Source organism: Staurois parvus, unplaced genomic scaffold (assembly GCF_062004578.1).
Source record: "Staurois parvus isolate SC_StPar_1 unplaced genomic scaffold, SC_StPar_1.0 ptg000073l, whole genome shotgun sequence".
NCBI lineage: Eukaryota > Metazoa > Chordata > Amphibia > Anura > Ranidae > Staurois > Staurois parvus.
The window spans coordinates 392,684-411,610 of record NW_028317869.1 but is presented as its reverse complement, the minus strand read 5'-3'; the positions used below and the strand labels follow the sequence as shown (position 1 = coordinate 411,610).

The 18,927-nt window shown below is 49.7% G+C and overlaps 2 protein-coding genes across 2 annotated transcripts in view; one reads left to right on the top strand and one right to left on the bottom strand.

The window, feature by feature from the left end:
* LOC149469341 (uncharacterized) overlaps positions 1-18,927 on the bottom strand; it is a 293,469-nt gene that overhangs the window by 91,459 nt on the left and 183,083 nt on the right. The gene's annotated exons all lie outside the window — the stretch shown is intronic.
* LOC149469346 (uncharacterized) lies at positions 2,387-6,768 on the top strand. The gene is made up of 4 exons (XM_089669354.1): positions 2,387-2,467; positions 4,197-4,333; positions 4,420-4,543; positions 5,797-6,768. The coding sequence occupies exons 3-4, from the start codon at positions 4,459-4,461 to the stop codon at positions 6,465-6,467; spliced, it is 756 nt and encodes a 251-aa protein (XP_089525480.1). The 5' UTR covers positions 2,387-2,467; positions 4,197-4,333; positions 4,420-4,458; the 3' UTR covers positions 6,468-6,768.

Below are 18,927 nucleotides of genomic sequence, written 5' to 3'. Positions count from 1 at the left end.
GATAGTCAAGCCCTGCTGTTACAAAGCCTGATTTTTACAGCCTTATGGTGTCAGTGGGCATACTGGATTGACTATTGCAGCCAAAAGGGTTTTGAGAGACAGAAGTACCTAGGCCTTTTGTTGTTTCTGCTCTTTTGAAGACTAGGAATTCTAAATTAGGGAGACTTCCTGCAGGTCTTTACAATCATATTTTGTGTTTTGTTGACCTAAGAGGTTTCCTCCTTGTTTTGGTCCGTGTCTTGGTTTCCTTCTTGGGGTGGGGGGTGAATGTGTGCCTGGCCTTGTGTATAATCAAGAGTCAGATTTCAGCCTTGGCAGTCTCTTCTTTCAGGGGCTGATTGCATTACACTTTCTAGTTGCATGCGTTGGTACTAGATGTCATGCATGTTGTTCCTCCGGTCAGCCTGTCATTGTTTCTATGGGATCTCTTTCTGTTTTTACAGAATTCTCTGTTTGAGCCCATTCAGGACTTTCCTTTTGTATCCTTTGTTCTTTCACAAAGATGGCTTTTTTACCTTAGCTTTTTATTTATTATTTTTTTTAACCTAAAGGGGTTTCAACCTTTTCATCTCAGCCAGGACCGTGTATTACCTCCCTTTACCCTCATCTCAGCCGGGACGGCGTATTACCTCCCTTTACCCTCATCTCAGCCGGGACAGCGTATTACCTTCCTTTACCCTCATCTCAGCCGGGACAGAGTATTACCTTCCTTTACCCTCATCTCAGCCGGGACAGCGTATTACCTTCCTTTACCCTCATCTCAGCCGGGACAGCGTATTACCTTCCTTTACCCTCATCTCAGCCGGGACAGAGTATTACCTCCCTTTACCCTCATCTCAGCCGGGACAGCGTATTACCTTCCTTTACCCTCATCTCAGCTGGGACAGAGTATTACCTCCCTTTACCCTCATCTCAGCCGGGACAGCGTATTACCTTCCTTTACCCTCATCTCAGCCGGGACGGCGTATTACCTTCCTTTACCCTCATCTCAGCCGGGACAGCGTATTACCTTCCTTTACCCTCATCTCAGCCGGGACAGCATATTACCTCCCTTTACCCTCATCTCAGCCGGGACGGCGTATTACCTTCCTTTACCCTCATCTCAGCCGGGACGGCGTATTACCTTCCTTTACCCTCATCTCAGCCGGGACGGCGTATTACCTCCCTTTACCCTCATCTCAGCCGGGACGGCGTATTACCTCCCTTTACCCTCATCTCAGCCGGGACAGCGTATTACCTCCCTTTACCCTCATCTCAGCCAGGACAGCGTATTACCTCCCTTTACCCTCAGGCTCAGTAACTGGGGGAATAGGTTTTTATCACGTTGGGTATTTGTTTGTCTATCAGGTTACCTGTAGTTGACAGCCGCAATTTGGCAACAGGATTTCTCTTTGTGGCTCCTGAGGACCGAATAGAAGGATCCCGCAGCTTCCATGTCTATGTTTATTCCCTGAATTTGTCGGCTTGTTGCTCCAGTTTCCAGTATGAAAGGACAGGTTCCCCCTTTATAAGGGATGACACTACCTACCTTCAGTGTATCATGTTGGTGAAGCCTCTACCTGGTCTTCGGTGCACTCTTTATGATGTTACCAGGTGGATGTTAGAGTCACTAAGGACACTTCCCTTTGGACACATTGGTTTTTGCAGGCAGCTGCATGAGGTTCTTTCCTATTTCTGGTTGTTTTTGGGACCTGTTGGCTTGTTGTCCTCCCCTCATGTTCTAGGTGGGACATCCCTGTTAGTAAGGAATGTAAAAGATGTTCTGTGTCCTGTGATGTGCGACAAAGAAAATGACATTTTTTGGTTTACCTGTAAAATCCATTTCTTGGAGTCCCTCAGGAATCCCAGAGATCCGTCCCCTCCTGTTATGGGCTATGGCTTGCTACAAACCTTTCCTATGTCGGAGATCTGCTCTACAAGGGGACGTCCTGTCTATTGTTGGCCAATGTCCGATCACCTGTAGGTGGGCATAACAGTGTTAGGAAGGATTTATAAAGATGCTTCGTGTCCTGTGATGTATTCCAAGAAATGGATTTTACAGATCATTGATGCCATTTGTTACTAAGAGACAGGAATTGTTCATTGCTGAAGGAGCCCCTAGAAACCTTTGGAGGAACCCTGGCTGAGAAAGGCTGGACTAGGCAGTCATATATTTCTGTCCTCCTTGGTGGGAGTGGAGGTGACCCCTCTATAAGGATCTACAGTCCATACACACCCAGCACAAGGCCGGGGTCACACTACCAGACGCTTCTCGGGGCTGCAGTTCCTCTGAGCTCCACAAGGTGGGGATCTCACTTCTACCCAGACAGGAAGTCTCTATGGAAGACAGACAGGAATTGATGTCAGGTATAGACAGGAAGTGATGTCAGGCACAGACAGGAAGTGATGTCAGGAATAAATAGTAAGATCTGAGTGAGAGCTGAGTCAGGAGGAATCAGAGTAGACGGTGGAAGTGGCAGCAGAGGAGGTAATAAGATGTTATTTCCTATTTACACCCAGTAACCCCCATAATGTCCATCCTCTTCCTCCATAGTCATGTCCGTCCTCTTCCTCCATAGTCACGTCTGTCCTCTTCCTCCATAGTCATGTCTGTCCTCTTCCTACATAGTCACGTCCGTCCTCTTCCTCCACAGTCACATCCGTCCTCTTCCTCCATAGTCACGTCCGTCCTCTTCCTCCATAGTCACTGTGACATCTTTTATCTCCAGCAGATGATGATACACACATATATAGTGTGGGAACCCAGATGAACCCCTTCAGGGGCAGAACATTCCCCCACTTCCGGGGCCGGAACATTCTCCTCATTGTGGAGAGGTGTCACCTTCTCACCTCATCAGTCTATACTAATGGATTTTATGACTTTAGTTAGAGGCGGGGGATGGGGGGATATTTAGGGGGATTGGAATATCTATGTCTTTGTTTTATAAGATTCAAATAGGAAGAAAGAGAGAAAAATGTCATTTGTAGTAAATGTCCTGAAAGCATATTTCTCCATAATGATCCCAGTCTCAGATATTCATCCTACAATGTGATCAGTAAAGTCTCTGGAGTACATGGAGATCTGAGAAATATGATGTGTCCTGGAAAAGCCCAAAGACAAAGTTCATCTTTCATGTTTGGAGAGGTGGGATGCACCTGGGAGCAATGTACAGAAACCTCACAGAGCGCCCCCCACAGCACCTCCTCCCAATGTCCCTCCATCCAGAGTCAGAGAATCCTATGACATCACACTGACCTCACAGCTCCTCCTACCAATGTCCTTCCATCCAGAGTCAGAGAATCCTATGACATCACTCTGACCTCACAGCTCCTCCTCCCAATGTCCCTCCATCCAGAGTCAGAGAATCCTATGACATCACACTGACCTCACAGCTCCCCCTCCCAGTGTCCCTCCATCCGGAGTCAGAGAATCCTATGACATCACACTGACCTCACAGCTCCCCCTCCCAATGTCCCTCCATCCGGAGTCAGAGAATTCTATGACGTCACACTGACCTCACAGCTCCCCCTCCCAATGTCCCTCCAATCAGAGTCAGAGAATCCTATGACATCACACTGACCTCACAGCTCCCCCTCCCAGTGTCCCTCCATCCGGAGTCAGAGAATCCTATGACGTCACACTGACCTCACAGCTCCCCCTCCCAGTGTCCCTCCATCCGGAGTCAGATAATCCTATGACGTCACACTGACCTCGCAGCTCCCCCTCCCAGTGTCCCTCCATCCAGAGTCAGAGAATCCTATGACGTCACACTGACCTAACAGCTCCCCCTCCCAATGTCCCTCCGTCTGGAGTCAGAGAATCCTATGACATCACACTGACCTCACAGCTCCTCCTCCCAATGTCCTTCCAACCAGAGTCAGAGAATCCTATGACATCACACTGACCTCACAGCTCCCCCTCCCAGTGTCCCTCCATCCGGAGTCAGAGAATCCTATGACATCACACTGATCTCACAGCTCCTCCTCCCAATCTCCCTCAATCCAGTTCTTTTTTCTTTTTATCCAGTACTCTTAGGATGTGGGCGGACCCTTTACATCCTCAAAACCAAAGCAGAACTGTTGATCCTTCATTTTATGTAATGATGTCAGAATTCCTTTTACCTCAGCCTGAAGTGGGGCTTCACTAAAACACAGACCTGAATGGAGAGGTGAGGAGGATTCTGGGAATATCATTTGATGTGACTCTTTGTGTTCAGATGTAGAGTTTTCCTCCTGTGAAGTCTGGAGATCATATGACATCACATTGCCTCCACCTCCCTCCCTGATAGAAGAGAGAAAGAAGAAGAAGATTCTAGAAGTCACCAGAGAGATCACTGAGCTGCTGACAGGAGAGGTGAGCGGTGCCGGGAATTCTGGGACATTCTCCAGTAACAGACAAGGGATGTGTCTGGATGGTGACTGTATCATTGTGTGTGTCAGGTTCCTATAAGGTGTCAGGGTGTCACTGTCTATTTCTCCATGGAGGAGTGGGAGTATTTAGAAGGACACAAGGATCTCTACAAGGACGTCATGATGGACAATCAGCCGCCCCTCACATCACCGGGTAAGAGGAGACTTTATTGTAAAGGAGAGAGCAGTACGGAGGATCCACCTAGATCCCCCATCATCTGATAAACACATAGAAACAATGGATTCAGTCAGTGTGTGTGTTTCCTACAGATGGATCCAGTCATGGGAACCCACCAGAGAGATGTCCCCGTCCTCTGTATTCCCGGGATTCCACACAGGAAGGTCACACCATCCCTCACCATCATCAGGTAGATGGATCCAGTCATGGGAACCCACCAGAGAGATGTCCCCGTCCTCTGTATTCCCGGGATTCCACACAGGAAGGTCACACCATCCCTCACCATCATCAGGTAGATGATGACAATTATTGGTAGTTGTGATTTATACACAGCATGTTTGTTACAATGAATGTTTTATTATATCTTTCAGAGTGGAATCCTCGGGGATGAGAATATTGATGTTAAAGAAGAGTATAAAGAGGAGGATGAGGAGTATGGAGTGATGGAGGAGTTTTCAGAAGGACACAAGGATATGATGGAGCCACCTAATACCAGGAACCCACCAGAGAGATGTCCCCGTCCTCTGTATTCCCGGGATTCCACACAGGAAGGTCACACCATCCCTCACTATTACAAGGTTGGTGGGATGGAGCATCTAGAACATGGACTCATAGAGACAATGTGTGGAGTTTTTATGTGATGTAACAATATTAAAGCTTATGTCTTATAGATGTTATATTCTCTTGGTTTAGGTTGAAGATCTGATAGATATAAAAGTTGAGGTGAAAGCAGAAGAAGAAGAGGCGTATGTGAGGGATGATCAGCAGTCTATGGAGGAGGATGGAATAACGGGGACATTTATAGAGGAGGACACTCCTACAGAGATCAGCACAGGTGGGTCATGAACACTAAATCCATTCCTCCACCCATACTGCTCACTGATTGGTCCAGAGTAGGGCGGGGACTGGGTGATATCAGCCTGTAATCCCCTGGTCACTTTCCTGAGCTGTGTTCCCCGTCCTGTATTCCTGGATTTCTCTCGGATAATCTTCCTTCTCTGTGCTGCAGACACAATTTATGTATCAGTTCTGGTTGTTTCCTCACTCTCTGACTAAGGTCCATGAATAAAGAAATGACCTGGTAGGAGATCAGAGGAGCCATTTCCTAGTTCCCTTGAGGGTGGAATTGTAAGCTCCTCAGAGACCAAGCTGCCTGATGTGGGCGGAGTCCTGGTTTGGGGGAACCAATCAGCTCCTGTCTAGTAATCCTCTTTGTCTTTGTATTTTAGTCCATGGCCGGGAGATGAGGAAAACCTCCGAGGATTGTCTCACTTTGTCTCCAGACTGGAAAGTAGAAGATGAGGACATCACACAGTATAGTCCAGGAGAAAACCCGGCTCCCTCCAATGTCCATCCGGCACCACCCAGTGTAGATGGACCATCGGATTCCTCGTATCCTGAGGAACCTCAGACTGTGCGGGACCGGGCCGGCCTTCCAACAGGGAAGAGCTTCTCCTGTACTGAGTGCGGGAAGATTTTCTTTTCTAAATTCCATCTTAATGTGCATAAAAGATCTCACACAGGAGAAAAGCCGTATTCCTGTCCTGAGTGCGGGAAATGTTTTTCAGTGAAGTCCAATCTTTACAGCCATCTGCACAAACATCAGAAATCTCACACAGGAGAAAAGCCATATTCCTGTCCTGTGTGCGAGAAATGTTTTTCAGTAAAGTCTAATCTTTATACACATCAGAGATCTCACACGGGGGAGCAGCCATATTCCTGTCCTGAGTGCGGGAAATGTTTTTCAGACAAGTTCAGTCTTTGCAAACATCAAAGGTGTCACACAGGAGAGAAGCCATATTCCTGTCCTGAGTGCGGGAAATGTTTTTCAGATATGTCCAATCTTTACAGACATCAGAGATCTCACACAGGGGAGAAGCCACTTTCCTGTCCTGAGTGATGGAAATGTTCTTCACTAAAGTCCTGTCTTTTTGTACATCAGGGATCCCACACAACCCTGGAGGTGTAGTAGTGCCTTGAGTGCGGGAACTGTCTTCTAGATGAATGTTGCTGGACATCCCAGCTCTCGTTGGGAAGAAGCACACCCTGATATACACCTCAGATATACTCCATGGATGATCTTTATCATGGAAGAAACAGTCCATAAGGAGATCAGAGGTCACCAAAGACATGGATGAAGTGTGGGACCGGGTTGGCCATTGATGGCAGGAGAAGAATAAAAATGGAGTCCTGCCCTGTCATTGGCTGAGTACAGTTTGTGGTGTTAACTTTCGTAACTATTTACAGGCTTTTTTTTTTTTACTTGTTGAATGAATATGACACACCTTTGCCTAGGCATGATGAATATTGGCCGTATTTTATTTCATATAGTGATTTCCTATAGTCATCATCTCCATCTAGTGGCAATAATGAGGCACTGCTGTACTATTGCCAATTCATGAACACTAGATGGCGCTACCCTCTTGCATTGTTAGGTGCCTCCCCAGGTCTCAGGATCACTACATAGTGGAAGTGGTGCTCTGAAAGGCCCGGCAGACTTTTGGCATCTACTGTGGTAGTCGAAGTTCTTTGTCCTCCACCTTGTCTGGACGTTGGGCTGCAAGCGTATACATGCAGTGTAGGTGAGGATGACAGAAGTGAGGTGGTGCTTGTGCCTGTTTACATGTCAGGCGGCACATCCATACATGCAGACTATTCATGGAGAGTCTCCAAATGCTGTAAGCAGCTGGCAGTGTTCTCCCCCACAGGCCCACACACCCCAGATGTACATGGTTGCAGCCTGGATGACTCCTACAGGTAGACACAATGACTGGTCACAAGGTTCTTGGGGGCAGCACCAGCACACACCTTCATGATTGGGAGTGGCTATGGGCACTGGTAGGCTGGGTGAGTGATCAACTGGGGTAACCAGGGCACAGTGCCTTCTCAGCGGACCAGGATCGCTGGATTGTCAGTCCTACTATATGGATCAGCAGGGCCTACTAGATGGCAGAAAGGTCGGGTCAAGGTCTCCTTTTTGGGACTCTGACTCTAATCACCTATCAGGTATTTCTGCAACCTCTAGGGATATCTTGCCTCCGATTCCTGTGTGATTATGGAAGAATCTATATTTGCTTGGTTAAGGGATAGCATAGCATTTGGGATTGGTGCCGGTTGGACCTTTTAGGTCACAAACACATGTGTTCCCTTTCACCTCTCTCCTTGTTATGGAAGGGACCTGATGGAGGAAGCAAGAGGCAGATGACATTTTATACTGGAAGTGGGTCAAGGAAAGACTTCTTCATGGACTCTGCAATGCCCCAGGGAGAGCGAGTTCACTCAGAGAGGGTGTATGCTTCCAGTAGAGCCGGCAATCTCTGATCTCAACCAAAAGTTACTCTATTCAGAAGTTATCGGGAAGAGGGGCCACTCTGGTGCTGTCAGGGGGTAGGGAAAGCTCACATTTCCAACAATTTGCTGCTCCTTCTACTTCAACAAAATGTTTCCATTGCTGCTCTCAAGTTTCATGCTTTCCTCTGCAGTCCCCATTTCCATTAGGAGTCCTGAGAATTCACTCCAGCTAAACAAGAGACTTCAGTTGAAGAGGCACCTCCACTCCACTCACCTGAGCATGGTGGGGCCCGACTATGAGTTGGAATTCTGAGCCTTTCTGCTCCTCACCTTTCCCTTCATTCTGCATAACAGATTTGCTCCTTCACAAACTCGTGATCTTCATTTGTTTCAGGGAGTGATTTCACAGAGGACAAGAGGTTCCTACTTTAGGCTCAAACCTTCTATGGTTTCAATACCAAACGGTGATGGTCATCTCATTATTATTATTATACAGTATTTATAAAGTGCCAATAGTTCGCTCAGCGCTGTACATTACAAAGGGGGACAGAACATGTGACAGAACAATACCAATACAATGCAAAACATGAGGGGATTGAGGGCCCTGCTCTTTCCAGCTTACAATCTAGGAGGGAGGGGATGGTGGCACAGGAGGAGATAGCTGTGGGGGATGGAGTGGTAGGAAGAGTGGAGGAGGTCGGCAAGTTAGCAGGGGGTGGGGTAAGCTTCCCTGAAGAGATGAGTTTTCAGGGTGCGCCTAAAGGAGAGGAGATTCAGATTCTCATTCTGGATCTGAAGTCATTGTGACAGCTCTCTTCATGAGTGGAAGTTCTAGATGGAATTTAGTATCTAGTGATACGCTCTCTTCAGCTGGGAGTCTTCCGGGCATCGGTGGACATAAAGGGGGCCAACTTCCTGTTTCTTTCCTTTTCCAGAGGTCCCTGACATTTATGATGGAGGAATGTTATCTCCTGTTTGTGTCCTTACTGTTTGACCTGTCCACAATTCCTGATTCCCAGAGGTTCACTAGGGTCTTGGCTCTGATTCTGGGTCTTTTAATGGACTCTGGGTATTCCTATTGCAGGGTAAATGGATGACTTCTCTACTCTTTTCTTGGAACATACTGGGAGGGGATTTACTTAAACTGGCGTACACATAATCTGGTGCAGCTGTCCATAGTGACCAATCAGCTTCTAATTTTAGCTTGTTCAATAAAGCTTTGACAGTAAAACCTAGAAGTTGATTGGTTACTATGCACAGCTGCACCAGTTTTAGTAAATCCTCCTCCATGAGTCTCCCCTGATGCCCACTCAGAGATTGGTTGGGTTCTCCATTTGTTACTCCTGATTGGAATTTTGGGACCTGTCCCTGAAGTCTGCCCAGGTGAGAGTGGTTCTTCCTCCCGGGTAGGCTCAGGTGACTTTGGCCAGGTCACTGGTAAGGTTTCCTTCATTGGATTTTACCCGAGGTTCTTGGGAAGTAGGCTACCTTTTCCCCAGTGCTATTCCAGGCCTTTACTATGAAATGTCCTGATGGCGTGGAATGGGAGGTCACAATCATTAGATTCTGGACTGTTGGTTGTCTTTGAGATTGCTTTCTCCCTTTTTATTACCACAAGACTTGGTTGTTGTAGGTGGGGTTGCTGCTTACCAATGCTCTGATAGTGGGGGTGCTTAGTCTTGTTTTCCTGCATTGGTTGACATGATTGAAGGTCCCTGTGAGGGCCCACTTAGATAACACCATGGCTGGGTCTATGTAATTCATTAGAGAAGCCCCAGGTGTCTGGTTCTTTGTGTTCCTGCTCTAGTAGCCATGCCCCCTCCAGAAATGGAAGTTTTCAAGGTGGATTTTCCTCAGCTGCCAGCAGTTGTCTCTGGAGGAGTGAGTTCTTTGTTCAGAGGTGATTGGCAACCCATTGATTATGATTTACCTGTTGACCGCAGGTAGGTGATGGGTAGATTGCATCCCTTCATTGCTGGCCTTCTGAACCTGGACAGGAGTAGGGGTTGCATTTACTGGAACCAATCCCTTCTCATCAGGCTGCAGATGAAAGCCAGATTCTCCCTCGAGCTGGCAGTCAGTTGCTACCTGAGGAAAGGGGATTGATTCCAGTAAATGCAGCCCCCAATGTTCCTCCTGTCCCCTTCCTTCTTCTGCCTGGCCACTCTGTGTGCTCTACTTCAGTACTGTTGACTTCTCATCCTCTCCTCCCCCACTGGCTGCTGCGGAGGATCTTCTGGATGGTGAGCAGGAGTGCCAATCACTCACTGTGTTCATTCATAACTGAAACATAGTAAACTGTGTTTGCTATGCTTCAGTTTGTGAAGGAACAGGTAGCTCTGTGCATAGCTCCACAACAGGGTCATTACAATAAAACTCTACAAAAATAAATTAAATGGTAAAAACTAATAAACAAAAATAAAGTTGTAAAAAATATCATTTTAAATTAAAAACTACTGACACCATCCACTGCTCTACTGCCATCATTCTCTGCCTTACTGCCACAATTCACTGCTCTTATGAATGACACCATCCACTGCTCTACTGCCACCATCCACTGCTTTGACTGACACCATCCACTGCTCTTATGAATGACACCATTCACTGCTCTACTGCCATCATTCTCTGCCTTACTGCTACAATCCACTGCTCTTATGAATGACACCATCCACTGCTCTCCTGCCACCATCCACTGCTCCTATGAATGACACCATCCACTGCTCTACTGCCATCATCCTCTGCCATACTGCCACCATTCACTGCTCTGACTGGCACCATTCACTGCTCTACTGACACGTTCACTGCTCTACTGACAGACACTGTGCACTTTTAAAGTAGGCAAAGTTTATATTTTTACAATGACTTAATTATATTTTTCTAAGTTTTCCTGTCTATTTAGTTAGGCCTTGCTAGTTAAATTCCTAAAAAAAGCAGTGAACCGTGATATCTACCTGAACTACATAAGAGTCATGCACTACAAGGGGACTTCCTGTGTGTTGTTCCAGTGTCCAATCACCTGTAGGTGGTGCAGGATAGTAGGGATGTAATAAGATGCTGTGTGTCCCGTCATGTACCCCAACAAATGGCTTTTACAGGTCAACCAAAAATCCTATTTGTCTAAGAAGCCCCGAGAACCCTTTGGAGGACCCCTGGCTGAGGAAGGCTGGACTAGGCAGTCAGATATTTCTGTCCCCCCCCGGTGGGAGTGGAGGTGACCCATCTACATAGTGGCCAACATTCCGTACAAATTTCCAGGGACACCTTCTTTTTCTCTGTGTCCAGCAAACCATCATGGGTGGAGAATTCACTTTAATTAGGGGCGGGGCATTCATTTGAAAAGCTTGTGATTCTAGAAGAAGCATATTGATGGTCTATTGTCCAATCAGATGTGATAACTACATACAGGAAGATTGACCACAATACAGACACACAGACACGAGGTCTCGTTCATCGCTGGCAGCATTTATGGATTTGGTTATCTGGACAGCTGTTAGGGCTTGTTTACATGTTCATCAGCCCTTACCGCCCCTCTGAAGAGTGATCTGTGGTGGATCGATTTTCATAGAGCTGTTGACAGGCAGCCAGGAGGCAATATATTGCCACTTGTATTCACACAGCCTGGAGCACTGCACAAAGAGGGGTGAGAAGAGGGACAGAGGATGAAGAGGGGTGAAGAGGTAGAAGAGGGACAGAGGATGAAGAGGGATGAAGAGGGGTGAGGAGGGAGAAGAGGGACAGAGGATGAAGAGGGAGAAGAGGGACAGAGGATGAAGAGAGGTGAGGAGGGAGAAGAGGGACAGAGGATGAAGAGAGGTGAGGAGGGAGAAGAGGGACAGAGGATGAAGAGAGGTGAGGAGGGAGAAGAGGGACAGAGGATGAAGAGGGGTGAGGGAGAAGAGGGACAGAGGATGAAGAGAGGTGAGGAGGGAGAAGAGGGGGTGAGGAGGAGGAATAGGGGGTGAGAAGGAGGAATAGGGGGTGAGGAGAGAGAAGAGGGGGTGAGGAGGAGGGATGGGGGTGAGGAGGGAGAAGAGGGGGTGAGGAGGGAGAAGAGGGACAGAGGATGAAGAGGGGTGAGGAGAGAGAAGAGGGTGCAAGGAGAGAGAAAAGGGAGCGAGGAGGGAGAAGATGGAGCGAGGAGGGAGAAGAGGGACAGAGGATGGTGAGGAGGGAGAACAGGGGGTGAGGAGGGAGAAGAGGGGGTGAGGAAGAGGGATAGGGCTCTAATTGGACTCTAACCTCTCCTTCCAACCTCATGTCAAATCACTGACAAACACATGCAGGCTCCACCTCCGCAATATCGCCAAAATACGCACCTTCCTTACCCCAGACACCGCTAAACTACTCGTACACTCCCTGATTATCTCACGCCTTGACTACTGCAACTCCCTCCTCACCGGCCTACCCCAGTGCAAACTCTCCCCGCTTCAGACCATCCTGAACTCAGCTGCCAGACTCATCCACCTCACCAGCCGCTCCACCTCTGCCACCCCCCTCTGCCTCTCCCTCCACTGGCTCCCTATCGCCCAACGCATCAAATTCAAACTACTCACTCTGACCTACAAAGCCATTCACAACACTGCCCCTAACTACCTCACCGACCTGATTCCCAAGTACCACCCTACCCGTACCCTTCGCTCTTCACAGGACCTCCTTCTATCTTGCTCCCTGGTCTCCTCCTCACACGCACGTCTGCAAGACTTCTCCAGGTCCTCCCCCATCCTCTGGAACTCACTACCCCAATCCATCAGACTGTCACCTTCCCTCCTCACCTTCAGGCGCTCCCTGAAAACCCACCTCTTCAGGGAAGCCTACCCCACCCTCACCTAACTGCTGCTCTCCTTCATTCCTCCTACCACTCCATCCCCCACAGCCACTTCCTCCTGTACCACTACCCCCTCCCTCCCAGATTGTAAGCTCGAAAGAGTAGGGCCCTCTTACCCCTCGTGTGCTGTTCGTAGCTGCTGTAATGTTTCATGTATTGTCCCCCCCCTCTATTGTACAGCGCTGAGCAAACCCTTTGGCGCTATATAAACTCAATGTAATGTAATGTAATGTAATAGGGGGTGAGGAGGGAGAAGAGGGGGTGAGGAGGGAGAAGAGGGACAGAGGATGAAGAGGGGTGAGGAGAGAGAAGAGGGAGCGAGGAGGGGGTGAGGAGGAGGAAAAGGAGGTGAGGAGGGAGAAGAGAGGGTGAGGAGGAGGTGACTGGAGCAGCGTGGAGGGGGTGAGGAGGGTGTAGAAGGGGGAAGTCAATAGGGGACAAAAAGCTGGAAAGGAGAAGATGAGGATGAGAAGGTGATAGGGGGATGGGGAGATGAGGAGGGGATGAAGGAGGGAAAGAATGGTGAAGTGGGGGACTGGGAGCTGAAAAGGGTGATTGGGTGGAGAGGGGGGTGGTGAGGTGATAACGAGGAAGAGTGAGTGAGATCAAAATGGGGCTGAAGAGGGGGAAGGGAGAAGGACAGAGGGTAAAGGTGGGGACAGTTCAGTGATGAGGGAAAAGAAGGATGAATGGGGTGAAGAGTGGGGTGAGGAGGACACGGGTTGTAAGTAGGGGTATGAGGGGGTTAAATAGGGTACATGGGGGTACAGACAGGAAGGTGAGAGCAGTTCCTCATCTAAGTGGTGGGACATAGAAAAGGCCACCCCTCCCCCTTCCAACAAGACCCCACACAGCACCTTCAATCCCCCTTCTTCCACCACACACAGGGCCCCTGATGACTCTCATACAACCCCCCACACGGGGCCCTCCACTCCCCACCTCTCAGAGGACAGGATACACGGAGAAGCCATAACTTCTACATACCCGGCAGGGTTGGAGAAGCCAGGCACTCATCACCGGACACACTGCAGGAGGAGAATCCAGAGGAGCCCATTCCACACATTGTGCCCAGCGTCCTGATGGATCCAGAAAGCAGGAAAGTCTCAGCCTGACCGTTCTCTGATACCCGCCCAATGCTGATCGCTGCATGCCCATTGGCTGCTTACAGACCCATCTTAGACTCTGATTGGTCTTCCATTGCCTGGACCCGACACATTTACACTTTACATTGTGATTCTTGGGGCGCCGTCTGGGATACAGACATCACTGGACAAATCGCTAAAAAGAGAGAGACTGTCCTAGGAAATCAGATCTACAGTCCATACACACCCAGCACAAGGCCGGGGTCACACTACCAGATGCTTCTCGGGGCTGCAGTTCCTCTGAGCTCCACAAGGTGGGGATCTCACTTCTACCCAGACAGGAAGTCTCTATGGAAGACAGACAGGAAGTGATGTCAGGCACAGACAGGAAGTGATTTCAGGTACAGATGGGAAGTGATGTCAGGTACAGACAGGAAGTGATGTCAGGTACAGAAAGGAAGTAGAGAGGAGACATTGGTGGAATTGGCAGCAGAGGAGGTAATACGATGTTATTTCCTATTTACACCCAGTAACCCCCGTCATGTCCATCCTCTTCCTCCATAGTCACGTCCGTCCTCTTCCTCCATAGTCACGTCCGTCCTCTTCCTCCATAGTCACGTCCGTCCTCTTCCTCCATAGTCACGTCCGTCCTCTTCCTCCATAGTCACGTCCGTCCTCTTCCTCCATAGTCACGTCCGTCCTCTTCCTCCATAGTCACGTCCGTCCTCTTCCTCCATAGTCACTGTGACATCTTTTATCTCCAGCAGATGATGATACACACATATATAGTGTGGGAACCCAGATGAACCCCTTCAGGGGCACAACATTCCCCCACTTCTGGTGTCTCCATAAAGAGGACCTGTCATTTCCCCTGTGATGTCACATAGAGGGTTCCTGACATGGGATGGTCACACCCCGGAGGGGGAGCAATCATTCTGGGGCCGTTATTCCCCACTAACTCTAATCTGATGACCTGTAAAATTGTTTCCAGCCATGTCTTTGCAGCATGTTGCGTAGGGAACATAGTCACCATTTCATGGGGGGACACAAGTGTCAGGGCTGACATCATTTAGTGTGGGGGAGGGGGTGGGTTTATTACCAGCAAAAATATGCTGATTTTACCGTGTTTGAAAAATGTAAAGTCTGTATCCAGGAAAAGGAAAATGATGGAGATCTGGGGGGGCTAATTCACCCGAGAATATGGGGGATCTGCGTTCTGTACACATTTGCTGCACCACGTTCTAAACGCACTGCACTTGCAATCTGTTGTGGGTGTCAGTACAATGTTGATGACACCACAGACGCCGGGTGTCAGTACAATGCTGATGACACCACAGACGCAGGGTGTCGGTACAACGCTGATGACACCACAGACGCAGGGTGTCGGTACAACGCTGATGACACCACAGACGCAGGGTGTCGGTACAACGCTGATGACACCACAGACGCAGGGTGTCGGTACAACGCTGATGACACCACAGACGCAGGGTGTCGGTACAACGCTGATGACACCACAGACGCAGGGTGTCGGTAAAACGCTGATGACACCACAGACGCAGGGTGTCGGTACAACGCTGATGACACCACAGACGCAGGGTGTCGGTACAACGCTGATGACACCACAGACGCAGGGTGTCGGTACAACGCTGATGACACCACAGATGCAGGGTGTCGGTACAACGCTGATGACACCACAGACGCAGGATGTCAGTACAATGCTGTCCATAGAACACTGATGACACCACAGATGCAGGGTGTCAGTACAATGCTGATGACACCACAGACGCAGGGTGTCGGTACAACGCTGATGACACCACAGACGCAGGGTGTCGGTACAACGCTGATGACACCACAGACGCAGGGTGTCGGTACAACGCTGATGACACCACAGACGCAGGGTGTTAGTACAACGCTGATGACACCACAGACGCAGGGTGTCGGTACAACGCTGATGACACCACAGACGCAGGGTGTCGGTACAACGCTGATGACACCACAGACGCAGGGTGTCGGTACAACGCTGATGACACCACAGACGCAGGGTGTCGGTACAACGCTGATGACACCACAGACGCAGGGTGTCGGTACAACGCTGATGACACCACAGACGCAGGGTGTCGGTACAACGCTGATGACACCACAGACGCAGGGTGTCGGTACAACGCTGATGACACCACAGACGCAGGATGTCAGTACAATGCTGTCCATAGAACACTGATGACACCACAGATGCAGGGTGTCAGTACAATGCTGATGACACCACAGACGCAGGGTGTCGGTACAACGCTGATGACACCACAGACGCAGGGTGTCGGTACAACGCTGATGACACCACAGACGCAGGGTGTCGGTACAACGCTGATGACACCACAGACGCAGGGTGTCGGTACAACGCTGATGACACCACAGACGCAGGGTGTCGGTACAACGCTGATGACACCACAGACGCAGGGTGTCGGTACAACGCTGATGACACCACAGACGCAGGGTGTCGGTACAACGCTGATGACACCACAGACGCAGGGTGTCGGTACAACGCTGATGACACCACAGACGCAGGGTGTCGGTACAACGCTGATGACACCACAGACGCAGGGTGTCGGTACAACGCTGATGACACCACAGACGCAGGGTGTCGGTACAACGCTGATGACACCACAGACGCAGGGTGTCGGTACAACGCTGATGACACCACAGACGCAGGGTGTCGGTACAACGCTGATGACACCACAGACGCAGGGTGTCGGTACAACGCTGATGACACCACAGACGCAGGGTGTCGGTACAACGCTGATGACACCACAGACGCAGGGTGTCCATAGAATGCTGATGACACCACAGACGCAGGGTGTCGGTACAACGCTGATGACACCACAGACGCAGGGTGTCGGTACAACGCTGATGACACCACAGACGCAGGGTGTCGGTACAACGCTGATGACACCACAGACGCAGGGTGTCCATAGAATGCTGATGACACCACAGACGCAGGGTGTCAGTACAATGCTGATGACACCACAGACGCAGGGTGTCAGTACAATGCTGATGACACCACAGACGCAGGGTGTCGGTACAACGCTGATGACACCACAGACGCAGGGTGTCAGTACAATGCTGATGACACCACAGACGCAGGTGACAAATGCGGTGCGTTTGCCTGCACTGGATGGCATGGTACAGAAGGGTTTTGTAGAGTAGTACATGCACTACTTCTGCTGTGCTCCGCCTCACTTTCAGCCCATTCAAAGGAATCCAGTGAACTCGCACTGCACCCGGATTGTATGTGAACCACACAGGAACGCACAGCGCATTGCGCCATTCATGGTGTCACCCGCCTCCGGATGAACATGTAACCCTCGCATAACAGAAGCCCCCCAACTCCAAGAGGTAAATGGCAGTTTAGGTGTAGGGGATCAGGAAAAGCTCTTTGATATATCTGATCCTCTGCCAGCTGTCAGCACTCTCCTCTACCCCCCTACACTCTGGCAGTGGACTGTCCCTCTTCCTGTCCAGTGAAGGGCTATGGGCTCTGCATTGGTCTTGATGACATCACAGAACTTGCAACCAACAGAGTATAGGGGGGAAGAGGCTGCATGGACCGGTTGTACAACCCAGAGGAGCCTGCGGGAGGAGAGGATCTGGTGTGTAAAATTGTCCAATATTCTGGTTGTGTTGAGTCATAGGGGGCTATTGTCATGGGGGCTTAGATAAGATATGTATGGAGGAGGGGAATGGGGGGTCTGTACGCAGTTTGGGGGACATTTTGTATTTTATTAGAGAGTGATGATGGAGTTTTACTATTTGCCTCAATAAATAATGAGACAGATATGGCTGTTGTGTGAACATTTATTATCTATAACGTCATGAGAGATCACCGAACGCTTTCTGTCCGGAGTCGTCTATCCAGACAGGATGGGATTTCATTTTCATTATCATTTTTTGAGGTGTTTGACCCAGGACCATTGTGAAGGAGTTGGAGATGATTGGTCACTTATTCAGCCAATCATTATCCTCCTGTGTGTGCTGTGGCTGCATTAAATGGTTGGTGTACCCTGCTTCTAGTTTGTACAGCCCTACTACCATTATGTCCTGCAGCAACTGCTCTCCCTCTTCTATCTGCTTGTGCAGCAACTGCTCTCCCCTTACTATTCCCTGTGCAGCAACTGCTCTCCCCCTACTATCTTCCTGTGCAGCAACTGCTCTCCCCCTACTATCTCCCCATGCAGCAACTGCGCTCCCCCTACTATCTCCCCGTGCAGCAACTGCGCTCCCCCTACTATCTCCCCGTGCAGCAACTGCTCTCCCCCTACTATCTCCCTGTGCAGCAACTGCTCTCCCCCTACTATCTCCCTGTGCAGCAACTGCTCTCCCCCTACTATCTCCCCGTGCAGTAACTGAACTCTCCCCACTGTCTCCCCATGCAGCAACTGCTCTCCTCCTCATCTCCCTATGCAGCAACTGAACTCCCCCCTACTATCTCCCCATATAATAACTGAACTCCCCCTACTATCTCCCCATGCAGTGACTGCTCTCCTCCTACTATCTCCCCATGCAGCAACTGCTCTTCCCCACTATCTCCCCGTGCAGCAACTGTTTTCCTACTATCTCCCCATGCAGTAACTGCTCTCCTCCTACTATCTCCCCATGGAGCAACTGCTCTTCCCCACTATCTCCCCGTGCAGCAACTGTTCTCCTACTATCTCCCCATGCAGCAACTGCTCTCCCCCTATTATCTCCCTGTGCAGCAACTGCTCTCTTCCTACTATCTCCCCACTATCTCCCTGTGCAGCAACTGCACTCTTCATACTATTTCACTGTGCAGCAACTGCTCTCCCCCCACTATCTCCCCGTGCAGCAACTGAACTCCCCCTACTATCTCCCCATGCAGTAACTGAACTCCCCCCACTGTCTCCCCTTGCAGCAACTGCTCTCCTCCTTTTATCTCCCCATTCAGCAACTGCTCTCCCCCCACTATCTCCCCATACAGCAACTGCTCTCCCCCCGCTATCTCCCCGTGCAGTAACTGCTCTCCTCCTATTATCTCCCCGTGCAGCAACTGCTCTCTTCCTACTATCTCCCCTTGCAGCAACTTCACTCTGCCTACTATCTCCCTGTGCAGCAAATGCTCTCCCCCCACTATCTCCCTGTGTGGCAGCTGCTGT

What these genes read in the sequence shown, in the direction of transcription:
- LOC149469346 (XM_089669354.1), top strand. Translation starts at nt 4,459, where the DNA reads ATGGAGGAGTGGGAGTATTTAGAAGGACACAAGGATCTCTACAAGGAC. An exon ending in GCCGCCCCTCACATCACCGG is followed by an intron (nt 4,544 to 5,796) that starts GTAAGAGGAGAC and finishes TTTGTATTTTAG; the next exon opens with TCCATGGCCGGGAGATGAGG.